The following is a 19,212-nucleotide window of genomic DNA, read 5'->3' on the forward strand; positions in this document are numbered from 1 at the left end:
GCTAGCTCTAGGGGTTTTAATTACTTATATTAAAATTTTTTATGTGAATGAATTTTTTGTCTTTATATTTGTCTGTGCATCTTGTGTGTACAGCCTGAGGATGTCAGAAAAAGACACTGAATTCCCTGGAACTGGAGTTGCAGATAGTTGTGAGCTGCCATGTAGGTGTTAGTAATTGAACCCAGGTCCTCTGGAAGAGCAGCTGGTACTCTCAAGTACTGAACCATCTCTCCATCCTAGATTTATAATTTTTATTACATTTATGTTAAAATGTATTTTATGCATTGTGCATATTCTTGCACATGTGAGTACTATAGCACATATGTAAAGTTCAGAGGACAGCTTTTGTGAGTTGGTTCTCTCTGCTATGCTGGTCCTAGGGATGAACTCGGGTTGTCAGACTTGGCAGGAGTACCACTATCTGCTGAGCCATCTCACCAGTCCCAGGGTACTGATTATTATTTTTTTCCCAAGAGGTAAATCTTAGATTAAAACCTATATATTACTGAATATGTGCCAGTATTTCATGGCTGATTTTAGTCTTAGATTTTTTTTTTGTCTTCATGTACACATTCAAGTGACAGATACATAACAGTTAAATAAATGAGGAAATTGAACTCTGTTAACATCTAAGCAGGGGGCTGAGGATGCATGCAGCTCAGTTGGTAGAGAGTTTGCCTAACGTGCATGAAACTCTTCCCTAGGTTTAACTCCTAGCACTGAAAACTGGGTATGCTGGTACACTGGGGAGGTGGAGGCAGGAGGATCAGAAGTTTAAGAGTGATCAGAAGTTTAAGATCACTCTTAAACTTCTACATAGGGAGCTGTGGGGGAGGTTTTTGCAAACGACTGAAGAGGTCTTAATTTTCTGAATCACAGTCCCCAAATGCTATAAGACAAGATCAACTTGTCAGATGACTCAGCAGTTAAGAGGACATACTACTCTAGCATATGGCTTGATCATAGTTCTGAGTACCTGTGTGCTTACAGAAGGACCCATAACCTCCTGCTTCAGCTCCAAGCAAACTAACTCCAGATGATTTGATGATCCTATGTTCCCTCCTGGACTCCACTGGTAACCACACTTACTTGTGCAGGATTGTGCACACAAGTAAGTGTGGTTACCAGTGGGTTTAGTTGGCCTTATTGTTTAGTGAGGGGAACCATAGTGAACTCAGGAGGATTCGCTAATACTGACAACCTTAACAGCAGTGAAATGTAACACTTCCACAGCTCTTTACTTAACTGGAGCCTTACAACAGTCTTATAAAGAAGAGAAGGAGGACCCAAAGGAGTTGAGTGACTTATCCAAAGTCTTTTTTTTCCCTCTCTGTGTCGGGTGGGCGGTTGGTTGGTTGGTTGGTTGGTTTGAAAGAGTCTCAAGGAGTAGCTCTGGCTGCCTTGAGATTAGGTATTCTGGCTAAGTTGACCTCTTGTTTTTTGTTTTGTTTTGTTTTTGAAACAGGGTTTCTCTGAGTAGCCCTGGCTATCCTGGAACTCTCTCTGTAGAACAGGCTGGCCTGGAACTCACAGAGATCCACCTGTCTCTGCCTCCTCAGAGCTAAAATTAAAGGCATGCACCACCACCGACCAGCACCCAGAATCTTAACTAGAAGGTAGAAGAAAATCGTAGGCATAGATGATCAGATTGCAAGAAGAACCTGTAACTTTTAGTTTCTAGTGAGTTGTGTCATACTTTAGATGACTTTGTGTAGAGTAGTTAAATATAATTACATAGTAGATATCAAATCTGTGAAGGTGATTCCCCTCACTTTATCTTTTTGGAGTGATTAGTTTTATTAGGTAAATGGGGTGGAATCTTGGCATTGATTTTGTATAGATATCTTTTTCATGTCCTTTTTCTTCTACATGTATATGGCTTTTTTTATGATTAAGTACTTATTTGGGGGACTTCACAGTGGCATCAGAGACTATTCTAAGCTTTCTGTGTCTATGGAACTTGCTTCTTCTTCCTTTTTAAAAACAGGAATGAAAAGCACTTGACTGACACTTCCTCCTTAGCCACAGGCCTATCTGACTTTAGTTTAATTTGGCTTCTTTTGGTTATATGGGATGCAGCAAAATCTAGCATATGGCTGTTAAGATCATATCAGGAGGGGCCAGGGCATGGTGGAGCATGCCACTATCCAAGCACTTGGGAGACAGAGTGGTAGGCAGATTATCTGTGAGTTCAAGGCCAGCCTGGTTTACAAAGGGAGTTCCAGGCCAGCTGGGGTTATACAGTGAGACTCTGCTTCAAACAAAACCAGAAAAAAAAAAAAAAGTGAAATATCTATTTTCTTTTAAACAATAGTAAATATAAAAGAGAGAGATGCAATTGTTTTGGTGCCTCTAAGTTCTGTCTACCAGTCAGTCAAATTGTTGCTGGTTTGAACTCTTGAGTTTAGGTCCCTGGAAACTGATAGACGCTTTTTGGTAATTTTTTATTTTATTTTTTTCCTGGAGAGGATTTCTTTACATAGCTCTGGCTGTCCTGGAACTCACTGTAGATCAGGCTGACTTTGAATTCAGATCAGCCTGCCTCTGCCACCACTCCCTGGCCTTTTTAGTAATCTTTTTTTTTTTTTTTTTTTTTTTTTTTTTTGTTTTTCGAGACAGGGTTTCTCTGTGTAGCTTTGGGCCTTTTCCTGGAACTCACTTGGTAGCCCAGGCTGGCCTCGAACTCACAGAGATCCGCCTGGCTCTGCCTCCCGAGTGCTGGGATTAAAGGCGTGCGCCACCACCGCCCGGCCTTTTTAGTAATCTTGATGTTGATATTTGTAAGAACTCTTTCTTTTTTTGATTCCTGTAGGAACTTAATGTTATATCACAGTTTTTTTGATTATATAATATCTGTAACTTGTACTTTGTTTTTCTGTTTGAGTTATAGGAGGACAGAAAGGCAGATTTTTAATTTTTTTTATTATTTTTTTAAATTTATTTTCTATTTTGTGTTCATTGATGTTTTGCCTGCATGTATGTCTGTGTGAAGGTGTCAGAAGCCCTAGAACTGGAGTTACAGACAATTGTGAACTGACATGTGGGTTCTGGGAATTGAACCTGGGTCTTCTGGAAAGCAGCCAGTGTTCTTACCTTCTGAGCCATCTCTCGAGCCCCTTGATTTTATTTTTTAAAAATGAGCCTGGACTAGTGAGGTTGCTCAGGGGTAAAGGTACTTGCTGCCTAATGACTTAAATTCGGTTCCTGGAACCCACTTGGTGAAAAGAGAGAACTGACTCCTGTAGGTTATCCCGTGACTTGGTGTGTGCTCCCTCTGCCCCCCCCTCTCTCACTCACTCACTCACTCACTCACTCACTCACTCACTCACTCACTCACACCAAGCAAATAAATGGGACTGCTCCTACTGTTTCTACCATTTGTTGTGAGATTATAAATGACTTAAATGTACTTTAGGTTGCATTGTTAGGTCAAAGGATTTTCAAAGTTATCCTCTGAAGCTCTCTATATTAGGTAGAAGAATTATACTTTCAGTACAGAGTTAAGGTGAACTAATAGGAACTGTTTTTTCTTGTACCTTCTTGGTTAGTAATAAAAGGTAAGAAATGCTTCAAGTATTTGTTATTTTGAACAAAGGGAAGCCTGGAGCAGGTTCACACTTAAAATTTTGTTTCTAATCTGAGTTGAACATGTCACCAAAGAGATCAGCCTAGCTACTCTGGAGGCCTGCTACTCGGTGTTAACATTTTCACTGTGTACTTATTTATGTGTTGGTGAGGAGAGGCTTGGGTGTGTGTTGTGGTGGTATAGTACTTGTCAAGCAAACTCAGGGTCCTGAGTTCAAGCCCCAGCACCCAAACACAGCAAAGCAAACAAAACAAAGCACTTAGGTAAGAATTATAGCATGAGAATGAATCAAAGGTTTCTCTGTGTAGTTTTGGTGCTTGTCCTGGATCTCACTCTGTAGACCAGGCTGGCCTTGAACTCACAGAGATCCACCTGGCTCTGCCTCCTGAGTGCTGGGACTAAAGGCATGCGCCACCACCGCCCGGCTCTACTTTTATTTTAAGACAAGGCCTTGCTCTACAGCTCAGGATGTCATGGAATTTGTCATGTAGCCTGGTCTGGCTTCAAAGCCTTGATCATCTTGTCTGACTATATGGGCCTAGGAAATTGGGGCTTGCCTTACTCTAGATTCTTTCTGACCTTATCCGTTTTAATACTCTAGAAGGAAAACTCTTTCAGCACAAGCTATAAATATTTTTCCTTATGTCTGTATTTGATGCATCTATTTGTGTGCTTTTTAGATAGCAGCTTTTTGAGAAATGGAAGGAGGAAGTTATTGTTTGACTCCTATAATAATCAGTTACTTTCTCCTTTGTCTTAGTTTTAAAAGTTTTTATTTTGTGCTTGTGTATGTGCGGAAGTCAGGGAACAACTTTCTGGGGTTGTTTTTTTCCTTCTACCTTTACAGTGGTTATGGGGGTCAAACTTGGTCTCTGTGACAAGTACCTTTACCTGCTGAGCCATCTTGCCACCTTCCCCCCACCCCACTTGGTTTTTCCAGACAGAGAGTTTCTCTGTGAAATGGTCCTAGAACTCACTCTGTAGACCAGGCTGGCCTGTAAAACTCACAGAGATCCACCTGGCTCTACCTTCTGAGTACTGTGATTTAAGGAGTGTGCCACCACTGCCTGGTTCACCCTCCTCTCTTTTTATTTTAAGACAAGGCCTTGTTCTGCAGCTCAGGATGTCTTGGAACTTTTCATGTAGCCTGGTCTGCCTTCAAAGCCTTGATCATCTTGTCTCAGCCTCACAAGTGCTCTGATTATAGGTTTGTGTAACCATGACCCACTCTGACAGTTATTACTTTTGCAATTTAAAAGGCAAAAAGAAGCCAGGCATAGTGCCTTATGTCTGAAATCCCAGTATTTGGAGGTAGAGACACTTGGAACAGGAGATTAAAGCCAATTTGGGCTATATAAACCTTGTCTTAAAAACTGAAGTAGAGGGCGGTGGTGGTGCTCACCTTTAATCCCAGCACTCAGGAGGCAGAGCCTGGTGGATCTCTGTGAGTTCAAGACCAGCCTGGGCTACAAAGTGAGTTATAGGACAGGCTCCAAAGCTACACAGAGAAACCCTGTCTCGAATAACAACAACAACAACAACAACAACAACAACAACAAAAAGTTACATTAAGCTGTCACTCAGAAACAACCATTGTATTTTTTAATCTTTCCCCCTCCTTTTTTTTCCCTCCCCTCCTCTCTCATTCTTTCTTTTCAGTGCTAAAGATAAAACCAAGGGCTTTAGAAATGCTAGGCCACCATTCTGCCACTGAACTACACAACAGCCCCCACCACAGTTCCTCTGTATAATTTTTTGTCTAAGTTACTGTGCCCTGACTTTCCAAAGTATTTTAAGATATTACCGATTTTTTTTATAGTGCTAGAAATTGAATACAGGGTCTCATGCTAAACAGGAGCTCTACTACTGAGCTATACCCCAGCCTAGTTATTTATGCTTATTATGTATATGTGGTATATGTATGTGTATATGTTCATGTTTGTCTTAGTCTCTGTTCTATTGCTGTGAAGAGACACATGACCAAGACAACTTATAAAAAAAAAGCATTCAGTTGGAGGCTTGCTTATAGCTTCAGAGTGTGATTCTATGACCGTCATGGTGGGGAGCATGGCACCAGGCAGAGTTTACATCTGATTTACAACACAAGGTAGAGAGAGAGACAGAGAGAATGAGTGCTCATGCACCTGGGCCTAGAATTGACTTTTGAAAACTCAGTGCTCACTACCAGTGACACATCCTTCTTCAACAAGGCTGCACCTAATTCTTCCCAAAAATAGTTCTACTGACTAGGGACCATGCATTCAAATATATAAGCCTGTGGGGCTCACTCTCATTCAAACCAGGGGTAGATGCTAGGCATTGTTTTTAGTTGCTCTCCACCTTATTTTTTGATACAGGGCCTCTTATTGAATCTGGAGCTCACTGATTTTACTAGGCCAGCAGACTCCAGGAATCTACTTGTCTCCACTTCCCAGTGCTAGGATGCAGGCAGTATACTGCTGTGCTTGGCTTTTTACCTGGGCTCTGGGGATCTGAACTAAATGCTTGGGCAGCAAGCCCTGTACCCACTGAGCCATCTCCCTAGCTGTTTATTTTTTGTTGTGCTGGGAGCCCAGGGCCTGTACCACTGGCCCTACCCATAACCCCACATTTTGTTTTTAAGCAGAGTTTTTAGGCATTTTTATTAAGAGCACGGTTTTTTTTTTTTCTGCCTTATAAAAGAATATGAATGGAATAAATTTGGTAGAAATGTCCAGTTTTTCATATGTAAAGTAGAGCTATAGGAGGAATATGATAAGATGGAATATTTTTGAAAGAAAAATTCCAGAAGTCCCCTTTCTCGGCAACCACAGTTAAATAGAAAATAACACTTTTTCCTTTGAGCTAGAATTGTATTGGCAATGGAAGCTTCTCGGGTGCAGAATAGGCATTATTTGGCATTATTCTTCATTCCTTAGATTTCCATGAGGACAACTGACAAGGACTTGAATGGCCTCATTTTAGCTGCTTCTGTGTGTGGAGCTATTATTTGCTCCTTCAGTTCTGGTCCCTGGTGTGACAGTGGCTCCTGAGCACCATGAAGGTTGTCCCAGAGAAGAATGCTGTCCGGATCCTCTGGGGCCGAGAACGGGGCACTCGTGCCATGGGTGCTCAGCGACTTCTGCAGGAGCTGGTGGAAGATAAGACTCGATGGATGAAATGGGAGGGCAAGGTAAGAAACCAGGGCTTTTGACACAGGATTTATGGGGAGGACAAGAAAGTGGTACCTTAGAGTAGATTAATGGCAGAGAGTGAGAATGTAATTTATCTTGTTTATGAGACTTTATAGCTACTTTGGGGAAATGGTTTATAATGTGAAAGCTAAGACTAGAAATATTTTTTCCTGTAGAGTAGATATTTTTTCTGAATTTAGGTTTATCTTGATTTATAACTTGATCATTGTCTTCATAATTTTACTCTGTACTGTGGTACTAATTTAGAATGGCTTCTGTCAGAGTAAGCTCTACTTTATAAATCATGCTATCTCTGTGTGTATGTGTGTTTGTCTATTTATTTATTTATTTATTTATTTATTTATTTATTTATTTATTTATTTTCTCCTAGAGAGTAGAACTGCCTGATAGTCCACGCTCAACCTTCTTACTGGCCTTCAGCCCAGACAGGTACCTAATACTTAGCTGTAGCTTAAGATTTGTGATTACATGGCTTTCTGTACTCTTGGCTTAGCTTGATCATCCAGGTTAATCCCTAGAGATTCTCTGAAGCACTGGATGGCTATGAAGGTCTGTATATATGTGTATATACATATATATGTATATAAATGGGACATCCGTGCCATGGGTGCTCAGGTGCTTATTTGCCATTGGATATATATGTGTGTGTGTGTGTGTGTGTGTGTGTGTGTGTGTGTATGTATATATATGCACACACACATGTACATATATATGAAATGGAAAGAAAGTAGACAAATAATGCCAACCAGAAGAATAATGAGAATGATAAAGAAAATAGTGAAAGTCAAGGTACAAAACTCAGCCAGGGGGCTGGAGAGATGGCTCAGAGGTTAAGAGCACTGACTGCTCTTCCAGAGGTCCTGAGTTCAATTCCCAGCAACCACATGGTGGCTCACAACCATCTGTAATGAGATGTGGTGCCCTCTTCTGGCCTCTAGTCATACATGCTGTATACATAATAAATAAATAAATATTAAAACAACAACAACAACAACAAAAAAAAAACTCAGCCAGGTTCTCAGTAAAATTGCTTTGCCTGACTGATAGAGACTAGCAATGGCATGATGGATTTCTGAGATGGAAAAATTATTCTTTGAAGGCACTATGTGTCATTTGGAGACAGTGTGGAGAAACCAGAAGCCTTTAAGGATCGGAATATTTCTGTTGTGTATAGATAAATGCCTAACAGGCATATCTTAATTTTTTTCATTTGTAGATAGGGAATAATATCAGTTTTTTGTTGTCTAAAGCTGGTAAAATTTGTTTCCCTGCTACATGTTTCTTAATTATGCCTACATTTTGATTCTCTAGGACTCTCTTGGCATCCACACATGTGAACCATAACATCTATATTACAGAGGTTAAGACTGGCAAGTGTGTTCACTCTCTGATTGGACACCGCCGTACTCCATGGTGTGTCACTTTTCATCCCACCATCTCAGGCCTTATTGCTTCTGGCTGCCTAGATGGGGAAGTTAGGATTTGGGATTTACATGTAAGTATTTTCTTAGGTGCTTTTTTTCTTTGGTATTCTAAACACAGGTACTTATTTGCCATTGGATTCTTAATTCTGGCTGAGAAACTAACCACATTCTTGGGACTTAATCCTGAGGATCTAGTAGTCATTACATACTTGATGGATGGACATGCTAGTTCATACTTCTCCATTATAGACATATATAACATATTAAACTTTTCTTCCACCTGTTTTATTTAACATTGTATAGGAGGAGGCTCTAAAATGAGTTCAGTATGGACTTTTGTCCACAATGTCTTAGAGTACTCTACTCAGGATCATCAAAGTAAGATGCTGCTTGTCTCAGTGACTGGTCAGTGGGTTTGCTCTGCACTATATTTGTACCAAGATGGTCTTTTCACACTGAGTAGAGGCTTTATAATTAACTTGAAGATAGTAATATTTGTCTTATAAATTATTAGCACTGCTAGATTGCTGTTCTTATACATTATTTTATAGCGGATATGTTTAAAGTAAGCCCTATAAGAACTAATTTTATCTTAAATGGAAATTTATTTATTTTAGACACAGGGTCTTGCTATACAACTCTGGCTGGTCTGGAACTCACTATGTAGACCATGCCACCCTCAAACTCACCAAGATCCACATGCTTCTGCTTCCTGAGTGCTGGGATTAAAGTCATGCACCACTGTGCTCTAATATATAGCTGCAAATGGAGATAGGCCCTAGGGATCAAACCCAGGGCTTCATACATGTAAAGCATGTGCTCTACCACTGAGCTATATAACCCCATATAGGACTTTTTCCCCTTTTCTTTCCCTTCCTCCTTTCTCCTCTTTCTCCCCCTTTCTTTCTCTCATTCTCTCTTTCTTTATTTTGAGACAAGGTGTCATTATATAGTCCAGGCTGGCCTGGAACTCACTGTGTAGAACAGGCTGCCCTCAAAATATATGGCAGTCTTCTTGTCTTAGCTTCCTAAGTGCTGGGATTATTGGTGTGAGTCATCATACTTAGCTCTTCAGTGTAATTTTCTTGAAGTGGACTTCCCAGTCTGTTGGCAGTTTATAATCAGAGAATACTTGGGATTGGTTCATTTGCAGGGTGGCAGTGAAAGCTGGTTCACAGATAGCAACAATGCCATAGCGTCCTTGGCTTTCCATCCTACGGCTCAGCTTCTACTGATTGCCACTGCCAATGAGATCCACTTCTGGGATTGGAGTCGACGGGAGCCCTTTGCTGTGGTGAAGACAGCTAGTGAGATGGAACGCGTCCGGTGAGTGTTGTGTTCTATCAACTATGTTAGGCACCAGACTGGAATGATAGAGCATTTACAACTACTGCCATTTTAGGAGACAGATTGTTTATCCCCACTTCGGGAAGTCATTAGACCTCTTCAGGGTAGTTTATTATCACCATTAGCCCAGAAGCAGTTCCTTTTGTTTATTGCCTGCCCTTTATTGGACTTATCTTGTGGCCTCTACAAATCAGGTTCATTAAGGTACAATCTCACTTAGGTTCAGAGCTGTCTGCACTTGGGTTACCCTTAGGGAAGACTGTAAAAAATATATGGGTGATTTTTAGATAGCTTGGTGGCTGATTTTTCATGATTGGCTCTTTATATTTTATCAAATTACAAAGTAGAGATATAAACATTTATTAAATCTGCTAACTATACTTATTTAGCTTTTAAGATCAAAACACACTTTGTGGCTGCAGGTGTGGTGGCACGCATCTGTAATCTCAGGATTCTGGTATTTAAGGTAGGCATATCATGAGTTCATAGCCAGTTTTGGGCTACATAGGGAGTCTCAGACCTTCCTGGACTAGTTAGCAAGACCCTGTCTCAAAAACAAAATACCAGGCTGGGTGTAGTGGCGTATACCTTTAATTCCAATACTTGGGAGGCAGAGGCAGGTGGATCTCTGTGAGTTCAAGGCCAGCCTGGTCTACCTAGCAAGTTCCAGGATAACCAGAGTTACATAGTGAGACCCTGTCTTGAAAAACAGTAACAAACACAACTCCCCCCTCCCCCCAAATACCAAAACCACAATTGAGCTGAGGATCTTGCCTATTACATATATGGCCTTGGATTCAGTTCTCAGCACTACAAAAACAAGACATAGTATTGTCTAAATTAGACATGATACATTGTTTTCTTTGGGAGCTTTTGACAGTGTTATGGCTAGATATAGGCTGATTTTCTGGTTTCTAGCCTTATCACTTGATACTGACACTTTATTGTCACCGGAGTGCTCACATTTTGGCCAATGTAACAGTTGTGTGAAGGGAGACCTGAATCTGTGTGTAGCAGCATTCTGATTTACCATTTCAATAGGCTCTTACATGTTGAACTGTAGCTAGAGTTTTCCTGGTCCTGCCTGGCCCACAGTCAGGACAAGTCTCTCACCCACCAGTCCTGCAGCCACTCAGACCCAACCAAGTAAAAACAGAGACTTATATTACTTATAAACTGTATGGCCGTGGCAGGCTTCTTGCTAACTGTTCTTATATCTTAAATTAACCCATTTCTATTAATCTATAAGTTGCCACATGGCTCGTGCTTACCGGTATCTTAACATCTGCTTTTCCTTGTGGTGGCTGGCAGCGTCTCTTCCTGCCTCAGCCTTCCACTTCCCAGAATTCTCCTCTTTCCTTGTCCCGCCTATACTTCCTGCCTGGCTACTGGTCAATCAGTACTTTATTTATCAATCAATCATCCACAGCATTGAACAGAGATATATTTAATGTAGCTGCTTACTGTATTGCAAGCCTGGGTGTTTTTCAAAACTGAAATCATGGTTTGAAGATGTAGCTCAGTTGGTAGAGTGGCTTGTCCTGCATGAATGAAGCTCAGAGTTTGACCCCCAGTACCACATAAAGTGAGTGTGTTGGTGTACACCTGTAATCCGAAGTCTGGGTGGATAGAGGCAGGAGGATCAAAGTTCAAGGTCACCTACAGCTATGTGTTGATTTGTAAGCTAGCCTGGGCTATATAGGACCTTGTCTCAAAAAAAGAAAATAAGTGAGGGGCTGGAGAGATGGCATGGTGGTTAAGAGCACTGACTGCTCTTCCAAAGGACCCAGGTTCAATTTTCCAGCATCTACATGACAGCTCACAACTGTCTGAAACCTCAGTTCCAGGGGATCTGACACCCTCACGCAGACATACATACAGGCAAAACACCAATGTACATAAAATAAAAATAAATAAATTTAAAAAAAAGAAAGAGAAATCTTTTTCTTAATACATATTCCTTTACATTAGGAAGCAGTATAAAGCCTTATTTTAATGTCTTTAAAATTTTTTGAAAGGCTAGTTAGGTGTGGTAAGGAATCTGAGGCAGGAACATTTGTGAGTTTGACTCTGATTTGGGAAACATAGATAGATTATCTCCAGGAGAATGAGAGACAGAGAGAGAGAGAAAGAAAAGAAAGAGTTTTGAAAGAGCATGAAGTGGGTCGTCTGACAGTTTCCATTTCTCAGTTAACGTGGTCTTTGTTTTTCTCTGGTTGTGATTTCAGTCTGGTGAGATTTGATCCACTTGGACACTACTTACTGACAGCAATTGTTAACCCTTCTAATCAGCAGGTAAGAGTCTAGCAGTTCCAACTCCATCGAAACTGGGGGTTCTATCCTAAGCTAGAGCTCTAGTTCAGATGCGGTTATTCTTTCTTTATTATTACATTATATTACATTACATTACATTATATTATATTATATATATGTATATATATAAAATTATATATTCTGATTATATTTTGATTCTTAATACTCCAGTCATTTTTTCCATCGAGATTTTAGTTAGTTTTTGATGATATCATCAAAAGTTACAGACAGTTTTGACAGCAGAGTCAGTTTTCTAGCCCTTGTGACTATATCATGAGAAGTAAACCTTGTCAGAGCTAGAGAAAGGACTCAGCTGTTAAGAGCAGCATACTGCTATTGAGGAGGACCCGAGTTCCATTCTCAGTCCCTTGTTGGGCTGCTTATGACTGTCCATAACTCTAGCTCCAAGGGATCCAGTGCTCTTTGCTGGTCTATTCCCATACACACACAGAGAGACCCACATATATACATCAAACAAACAAACAAACCATAATGTGTCTAAATATTGTGTGGGCAATTTGTTCAGGTATGTGTTTATGTACTGTGTGTGTGTGTACAGTGACCACAGAGGCTAGAAGAGGACATTAGATCTCCTAGAACTGGGATTACAGCCAGTTGTGGACCACCATATGGATACTGGAAACCAAACCTCTGCAAAAGCAACAATTGTTCTTAACCTCTGAGCCATCTCTCCAGCTCCTAAAAAGAAAATTAGAAAGAAAGAAAAAAAGAAAGAAAGAAAAGAAAATACCAGAGGCTGGAGAAATGGCTTAGCACTTGCTGTTTTTTTGTTTTGTTTTTTGTTTTTTGTTTTTTTTTAGGGGACCCTAGTTTGATCTCCAGCACTCATGTAGTAGTTTACAACTATCTGTAACTCCAGTTCTATGGTATCTGACTCCCTCTTCTGATCTCTATGGGCACCAGACATGTATGTGGTGCACATAAATACATGCAGGCAAAAACACTCAGGCACAAAATAAAATAAAAACAAATCTAAAAAAAAGAAAAGAAAGAAGAACTTGTCTTCATCATGCTTGTCACCCATGTGCCTCAGACTGATTGACATATTGTTTCCACTCATTGCTTCTATGTCACAGAGATGCCTTTTATAAAATCATTGTTATGCTGGCTGTACTCATTCAGATATGTTGCCAGTTAGAAATGAATAATTTAATACTATATGATGGTTTTTAGTCTGAAACCGATCAGTTTTCTGTACCTTATGGGGAGAGAGTTTTTGCTTATTTATGAAGGTGGTTTTCCTCGGATGATTCCCAGTCAGTTTTAAGTTTCTCTTAATTTGTTTGGAAGTTCTCCCTAACTGTCCTGCTCTACCCTCTCCTCCTGCTGCTGGTCCATGGTGCAGGGTGATGACGAACCAGAGATCCCTATAGATGGAACAGAATTATCTCACTACCGCCAGCGTGCCCTCCTGCAATCACAGCCAGTTCGCCGGACACCTCTCCTTCACAATTTTCTGCATATGCTGTCCTCCCGCTCCTCTGGCATCCAGGTGGGAGAGCAAAGCACAGTACAAGATTCTGCTACCCCCTCACCCCCACCGCCTCCCCCTCAGCCCTCCATGGAGCGCCCCAGGACTTCCGCTTACATCAGGCTCCGACAGCGGGTCAGTTACCCCACCACAGTTGAGTGCTGCCAGCACCCTGGGATCCTGTGCCTTTGCAGCCGCTGTGCTGGCACTCGAGTTCCTTCCCTCTTGCCACACCAGGACAGTGTCCCCCCTGCTTCTGCCAGAGCTACTACCCCTTCCTTTTCTTTTGTACAGACCGAGCCCTTCCATCCCCCGGAGCAGGCTTCATCAACGCAGCAGGACCAGGGCCTCCTGAACCGGCCGTCTGCCTTCAGTACAGTCCAGAGCAGCACTGCGGGCAATACGCTCCGCAACCTCAGTCTGGGTCCTACCCGCCGCTCTTTGGGGGGCCCTTTGTCTAGCCACCCTTCTAGGTATCACAGAGAACTAGCCCCTGGGCTGACAGGTTCTGAGTGGACCCGGACAGTACTCACTCTGAACTCCCGCTCCGAGGTAGAATCTATGCCCCCGCCCAGGACCAGCGCCTCCTCAGTGAGCCTGCTGTCCGTGCTGAGACAGCAGGAGGGTAGCTCTCAGGCGTCTGTGTACACTTCAGCCACGGAAGGAAGGGGTTTTCCACCCTCAGGACTGGCTACTGAGTCAGACGGAGGCAATGGTTCTAGCCAAAACAACCCGGGCAGCATTCGCCATGAGCTTCAGTGTGACCTGAGACGCTTCTTTTTGGAGTATGACAGGCTGCAGGAACTGGATCAGAGCCTGAGTGGGGAAGCTCCCCAGACCCAACAGGCCCAGGAAATGCTCAACAATAACATTGAATCTGAGAGGCCAGGTCCTTCTCATCAGCCCACCCCACACAGCAGTGAGAACAACTCTAACCTGTCTCGGGGCCATCTTAATCGCTGCCGTGCTTGCCATAATCTTCTGACCTTCAACAATGATACTCTGCGTTGGGAAAGAACCACACCTAACTACTCATCTGGCGAGGCTAGCTCTTCCTGGCACGTCTCTACCACCTTTGAGGGCATGCCACCAAGTGGCAGCCAGTTGCCACCTCTTGAGCGGACTGAGGGCCAAACACCTAGCTCCAGCAGGCTGGAGTTGAGCAGCTCAGCTAGTCCACAAGAGGAGAGGACTGTGGGGGTGGCCTTTAACCAGGAAACAGGCCACTGGGAACGAATTTATACCCAGCCCAACAGATCTGGAACTGTATCACAGGAGGCCTTACATCAAGATATGCCTGAAGAAAGCTCTGAGGAAGACTCCCTCAGGAGGTAAGCAGCTGCGGCCCTCTGTTCTACCTTCCTGCCTCTTCTCTCCATCATCCTTCAGTCTTAGTGATGTTGTGCCTTTATCTGAAGTGTCTGGGATCCGTGCATTTGATTCCTTGCATCTTCTTGGGGAATCTTGCTCTGGTACCGAGATAGGATCAGGCCTGGTGGTGCGAGGCAACTGCTGAACTGCTTTATTTTTGTCTAAGCCCAAGGCTCTGACTTTAGCCTTGAAAGGGGAATGCAGATTGGGTTAGAGAGGCTTGGGGAGATAGAATCATTGATTTTCTTTGCCTCGCCTTTGACTTTGAAATATTATAGGTGTAGGACTAGTTGTTGAGATAAGAATATGTCCCAGAGGACTAGTTACAGTGAAATTTAAAAAAAAAGACCCAGAGTGTCAAGAGATATTTTGTTTAGCTTATTGCGTTGCCTCTTCTTTAAATGTATTGTTTTGAACCAGCTCAATAAGGAGCTGAAGAATTCCCTGTATGAATATAGGTACATCAAGGAAAGTGTTTATTTTTATTTATTTATTTTTTTTAACGAGATTTATGTATTTGGACAGCACCTTGGCTGCCCATTTAGGGTTTTTGGTTTGGTTTGGTTTTGTGGTGGTGGAGACTGAACTCAAAGCCTTTTAAATGTACTTCTACTTCCAAAATTCTTTGAATGGACCTTGCACATGGGTAGGAAAAAGTAAGAATTCATGGCAGGAAGGCCTCTCCATACATGGATTGGCATCCCAGACAGTTCTCCTGAAAGAAACAGAGTAGGAGCAATAAACCACCCACCTCATCTTCCATGAATGGCTATGTGCACACCTATCTTGACTTATTAGGGACTTCTTTCTGTAATTATGTAAAGGTCAAATCTAGAGTAATCACCAGCTGGCAGAATACTGGAGCCAAACAGCATATCGCTCTACATTATATCCTCTGCTGACACAACTGAAATTTCTCTAGCATAAGCTAAGGGAGCTTGGGAATATGGATTGTGGACATCATGTACTTGTTATTTTTGGAGGATGCTTTAGACAGTCATTTACTCAGTAAACATTAGTTGGGGTGGTTACAGTTTTTCCAGCACTGTGCTAGGCACTGTGCCCACTGGAGTATACAGTATTAATGTGGAGGCAATCTATCACAAGTGTAGAGGATCTGGTACAACTTGAAAAAATTACATCTTTATTTATTGTGTATGTGGGGATGGTGTGTGTCCATGGCACATATATAGATGCCAGAGCAGCTTTTGAGACTTGGCTATTTTTTTTACACCATGTAGATTCTGGGGTCATTAGGCATGGTGGCAAGCACCTTTAACCTACTTAGCCTTCTCACCATCTCCAGTATGGTGTTTCTTTGTGTGCTACTGATACTAAATGGAGTCTTAAGCAGAAAGAAAAAAAAAAAAAAAAAAACAAAACTAGTTTAACTTTAACAAAAGGGAACTATTGCCAAAACAAAGGTTATATAATGTCCAATAATGAAAGATTGGTAAGACTTGGAGAAGGAAAGACCTTTTTTTTTAAGGGTAATAGCACATTCTCAAGGAGAAAATATATGATGTATGCAGAATAGTGGGAACAGGGAGTCTGGCTGGACATCAGAAGTAGACAAAATAACAAGCTTGTTTCTGTGTCTGAGTGAGTGAGACCAGTTCTTGGGAAACAGCTCTGGATTCCTAGCTTGGAATATTTACCTTTGCTTAAGGGCCCACATCAAGAGCCTGGGCCTCTGTTCTTTTTAAGAAGCAAGAAGGCAGCCTGCACAGTGCCTGATACATTGTTGGTACTCAGAATTTATTAAAAGCAGTTATGAAAGGGCTACTGACATTAGAAGTTTATCATTTCTTGCCCCCAAAATAACTGAGCCTTTGGTCAGTGTTTGTCCATCTTGCTTTAGCAGTACTTCTTGTGGTGTTCTACTGAATAATTCCCCAATGGATTAAAATAAACCCCTACTGTATGCAGAGCATTAAAGATACCAGTTAAGGAGGGCCTACTATCTAAGGTACCACCATATTTTACTTTGAGTTAATTGGGAGCAGAGAGTGGGGGATGCTGGGAGACAGAACTTTTGATGTTTACAACAGCTCTGTGCAAGGCAGGTATATAAATTTCTTATTTTGCAATCAAGAAAAGTTAGTCCCAGGCCAGCCGGTGGTGGCACTTGGGAGGCAGAGGCAGTTGGATCTCTGTGAGTTCAAGGCCAGCCTGGTCTACGGAGCGAGTTTCAGGACAGCTAGGGATGTTACACAGAGAAACCCTGTTTTGAAAAACCAAACACCCCCTCTTCCCCCACCAAAAACAAAAACAAAACAAACAAAAAAATAAGAAAAGAAAAGTTGGGCGGCGGCGGCGCACACCTTTAATCCCGGCACTCGGAGGCAGAAGCAGGTGAATCTCTTGAGTTCGAGGCCATCCTGGGCTACAGAGTGACTTTCAGGAAAAGTGCTAAAACTACACAGAGAAACCCTGTCTCAGAAAAAAAAAAAAAAAAAAAAAATCCCAATTTTTGGGGCAGGAGAGATGGCTCAGAGGTTTAGAACACTGGATGTTAGAGATCCTGAGTTCAATTCCCAGCAACCACATGGTGGCTCACAACCATCTGTAATGAGATCTGGCGCCCTCTTCTGGCTTGCAGGTATACATGCAAACAGAATGCTGTATACACTGTATACATAATAAATAAATAAACAAATCTTAAAAAAGAAAAAAGAAAAGTGAGTCCCTTAGAGAAGTCAGAATTTCTTGTCGGTCTCTTAGGATGCTAGTTTAGGAGATGGCTTAATGGCTGATAGAACATATGTAAGTAGGAGGGCTTGAGTGCAAATTCCAAGTACTCACATAAAAAAGGTACGTGTGGCACCCATGCTTATAACCTCACCAAGATTTTAGGGGGCTTGCTGACAAGCTAGTTGAAACTCTTGAGTTATTGGTCCAGTTAGAAACTTGTTTCAAAGGAATAAAGTGGAAAGTAGTAGAGCAGGACTTCAGATGTGCTCTTCTGGCTTCCAGATGTGTACACATGTATGTACACATGCATATACCCCACACACTCCAAAAAAACTGAAAAGAAGAAATTATCATCTAGTAGGTCAGAGTGAAGAACTCTGTTCTCCATTACAAAAGCTTTGTCAGTTGTCAATGCATGGCATATTCCATAATATGATAATCCTAGTATTATTTTAAATTGTTTATTTAATTTTGTGTGTGTGTGTGTGTGTGTGTGTGTGTGTGTGTGTGTGTGTGTTTTGCCTGCATGTGCACTATGTATGTAGCTGGTGCCCATGGATACCATAGGAGAACATTAGATCCCCTAGAACTGGAGTTATAGATGGTTGTGAGCTGCTATGTGGGTGGTGCTAGGAATCAAATCTGGGTCCTTGGCAAGAACTAGTGCTAATTGCTGAGCCATATCTCTACGCACCCCCCCTTTTTTTTTGGTTTTGGTTTTCTCCAGACAGGGTTTCTCTGTGCGGTCCTGGAACTCACTCTGTAGACCAGGCTGGCTTTGAACTCAGAGATTTGCCTGCTTCTGCCTCCCGAGTCCTGGTACTAAAGGCATGTGCCGCCACTGCCTGGTCCATTTTAAAATTTTTATTGCATTCATTGTGTGTGTGTGTGTGTGTGTGTGTGTGTGTGTGTGTGTGTGTGAGAGAGAGAGAGAGAGAGAGAGAGAGAGAGAGAGAGAGAGAGAGAGAGAGAGAGATGTATGTATATGTATGTTCCCATATGGAGGTCAGAGACAGAGGATAACTTCTACCTTGTGGGGCCCAGTGGATCAAACTCAGGTCATCAGGCTTGGTGGCAAGTACCTTTTAGCCACCAAGCCATCTCTCCAGCCTGATGAACCTTAGTGGTTTTTTTTTTTTTTTTTTTTTTTTTTTCTGAGACAGGGTTTCTCTGTGTAGCTTTGAGCCTTTCCTGGAACTTGCTTTGGAGACCAGGCTGGCCTCGAACTCACAGAGATCCACCTGCCTTTGCCTCCTGAGTGCTGGGATTAAAGGCGTGTGCCACCACCGCCTGGCCTTTGTTTTTTAATTTACTCATTTATTTCATTTTTAAATTAAGAATATTTTTGAGACAATGTCTTAAGTGTCTTAACCTTAGTTTTAAGTAAACTATTTATTTTTCTTTTTTAATTTTCTTTTACTGTAGAACTCTTCCAACATAAAAATGAAAAGAATAGTAAATCAATTCCTATGTACTATCACTTAATATTAAAAATCATGAACAGCTAGCTGCCTTTTTAGTTTTTTCCCCTTCTTTTGTCTATATCCTTTTCTACTACCCCAACCCAGATAGCACATATTTTTCTCTATAAACACTTGATTGTTTCTAGAGCAAGGCTATTCGGCAAAACTTTTGGGTTGATAAAAATATTCTGGCCGGGTGCTGGTGGCGCACGCCTTTAATCCCAGCACTCAGGAGGCAGAGGCAGGTGGATCTCTGTGAGTTCGAGGTCAGTCTGGTCTACAGAGCAAGATCCAGGGCAGGCTCTAAAACCAAATTTAAAAAAAAGAG

At 41.8% G+C, this 19,212-nt stretch overlaps 1 protein-coding gene across 8 annotated transcripts in view; it reads left to right on the plus strand.

Annotated features, from left to right (window-relative positions):
- The window catches only part of Ambra1 (autophagy and beclin 1 regulator 1), a 208,886-nt gene that overhangs the window by 37,207 nt on the left and 152,467 nt on the right, over positions 1 to 19,212 (plus strand). For 4 of the 8 annotated variants that reach the window (XM_028878943.2, XM_028878945.2, XM_028878946.2 and 1 more), the window contains 7 exons: positions 6,505 to 6,758; positions 7,151 to 7,209; positions 8,092 to 8,275; positions 9,358 to 9,530; positions 11,780 to 11,846; positions 13,231 to 13,377; positions 13,651 to 14,687. In XM_028878943.2, coding sequence (XP_028734776.1) covers positions 6,624 to 6,758; positions 7,151 to 7,209; positions 8,092 to 8,275; positions 9,358 to 9,530; positions 11,780 to 11,846; positions 13,231 to 13,377; positions 13,651 to 14,687 — 1,802 coding nt within the window. In that variant the 5' untranslated portion in view covers positions 6,505 to 6,623. Of the gene's footprint in view, positions 1 to 6,504; positions 6,759 to 7,150; positions 7,210 to 8,091; positions 8,276 to 9,357; positions 9,531 to 11,779; positions 11,847 to 13,230; positions 14,688 to 19,212 lie in introns of all 8 variants that reach the window. The other 4 variants (XM_028878938.2, XM_028878941.2, XM_028878942.2 and 1 more) reach the window with 1 other exon arrangement.

The sequence above is a fragment of the Peromyscus leucopus genome, chromosome 4 (genome assembly GCF_004664715.2).
Source record: "Peromyscus leucopus breed LL Stock chromosome 4, UCI_PerLeu_2.1, whole genome shotgun sequence".
NCBI classification, from domain to species: Eukaryota; Metazoa; Chordata; class Mammalia; order Rodentia; family Cricetidae; genus Peromyscus; species Peromyscus leucopus.